The 765-nt window shown below is 43.0% G+C and overlaps 1 protein-coding gene across 2 annotated transcripts in view; it reads right to left on the bottom strand.

Annotated features, from left to right (window-relative positions):
* Positions 1-335: 335 nt before the first annotated feature.
* The window catches only part of LOC119591558 (GRB10-interacting GYF protein 2-like), a gene marked incomplete at its 3' end in the record, with an annotated part of 22,256 nt that continues 21,826 nt past the window's right edge, over positions 336-765 (bottom strand). For both annotated transcript variants that reach the window (XM_037940312.1, XM_037940313.1), the window contains 1 exon segment: positions 336-650. In XM_037940312.1, the coding sequence (XP_037796240.1) occupies positions 336-650 (315 nt within the window).

Here is a 765-nt window from a genome sequence, read left to right as displayed (position 1 = left end):
TGGGAACAGTTTTTCCAATCATTATTATCTTTTTCTTCCTTAATTCTTTTCTCATGAACTTTGCCTACCTCATTTCTTCCATCTTTATCTCCTCCTCAACTCTCTTCTGGTCCTCTAGGCGTCTCCGCTCTTCCTCTATGCGCTTCTGGTCTTCCTCAAGTCTTCTCTGCTGCTCTTCCTTAAATGAGAAAACAACAAATAAGTTTTGTCATTTTACATATCTTAATATATCCTTTTACACTTTTTACTTTCTTAATTTCCTACTTTGTACCCATGAACACCTCTTCAGCACTAAACCCCTACTACCCAAAGTGTCTTGCCTCGCATTTCCTCACCTGCTCTGGTGTGGGAGGTTGCATCTTGGTCAGCTGCTGCATCAAGGACTGGATAGCATCAAACTGCTGCTCTGGGGGCTTGTCTAGAGGGATTCCTGCAGCAGGCATTCCTGGCACAGCACCTCCAGAGACAGACACCCCTAGTGGCCCACTTGGAGGCACAACTGATGTCATGTTCGTTTGTTGGCCACGCTGCAGTTGCATTAACAACTTCTGGAGAGGATTTTCTGCTGCCATTGATGTTGCTGTCAGCTGTGATGTTGGTAATCCCTCTGAAGATGTCATGGCTGTGCTGCTTGCAGCCGAAGATGTTTGCTGAAAACAAGTGACACTTTTGCAATTTTCAGGGCATGATGATAAATAAACTTATATCATACTTATTTAAAAATCTGGGTAGTTCAAATCCTGATATTTCATTTCAGAAACCTCT

The sequence above is a fragment of the Penaeus monodon genome, chromosome 28 (assembly GCF_015228065.2).
Source record: "Penaeus monodon isolate SGIC_2016 chromosome 28, NSTDA_Pmon_1, whole genome shotgun sequence".
Classification (NCBI taxonomy): domain Eukaryota; kingdom Metazoa; phylum Arthropoda; class Malacostraca; order Decapoda; family Penaeidae; genus Penaeus; species Penaeus monodon.
The sequence above is the reverse complement of the archived record's forward strand: the minus strand, read 5'-3'. Positions and strand labels throughout refer to the sequence as shown.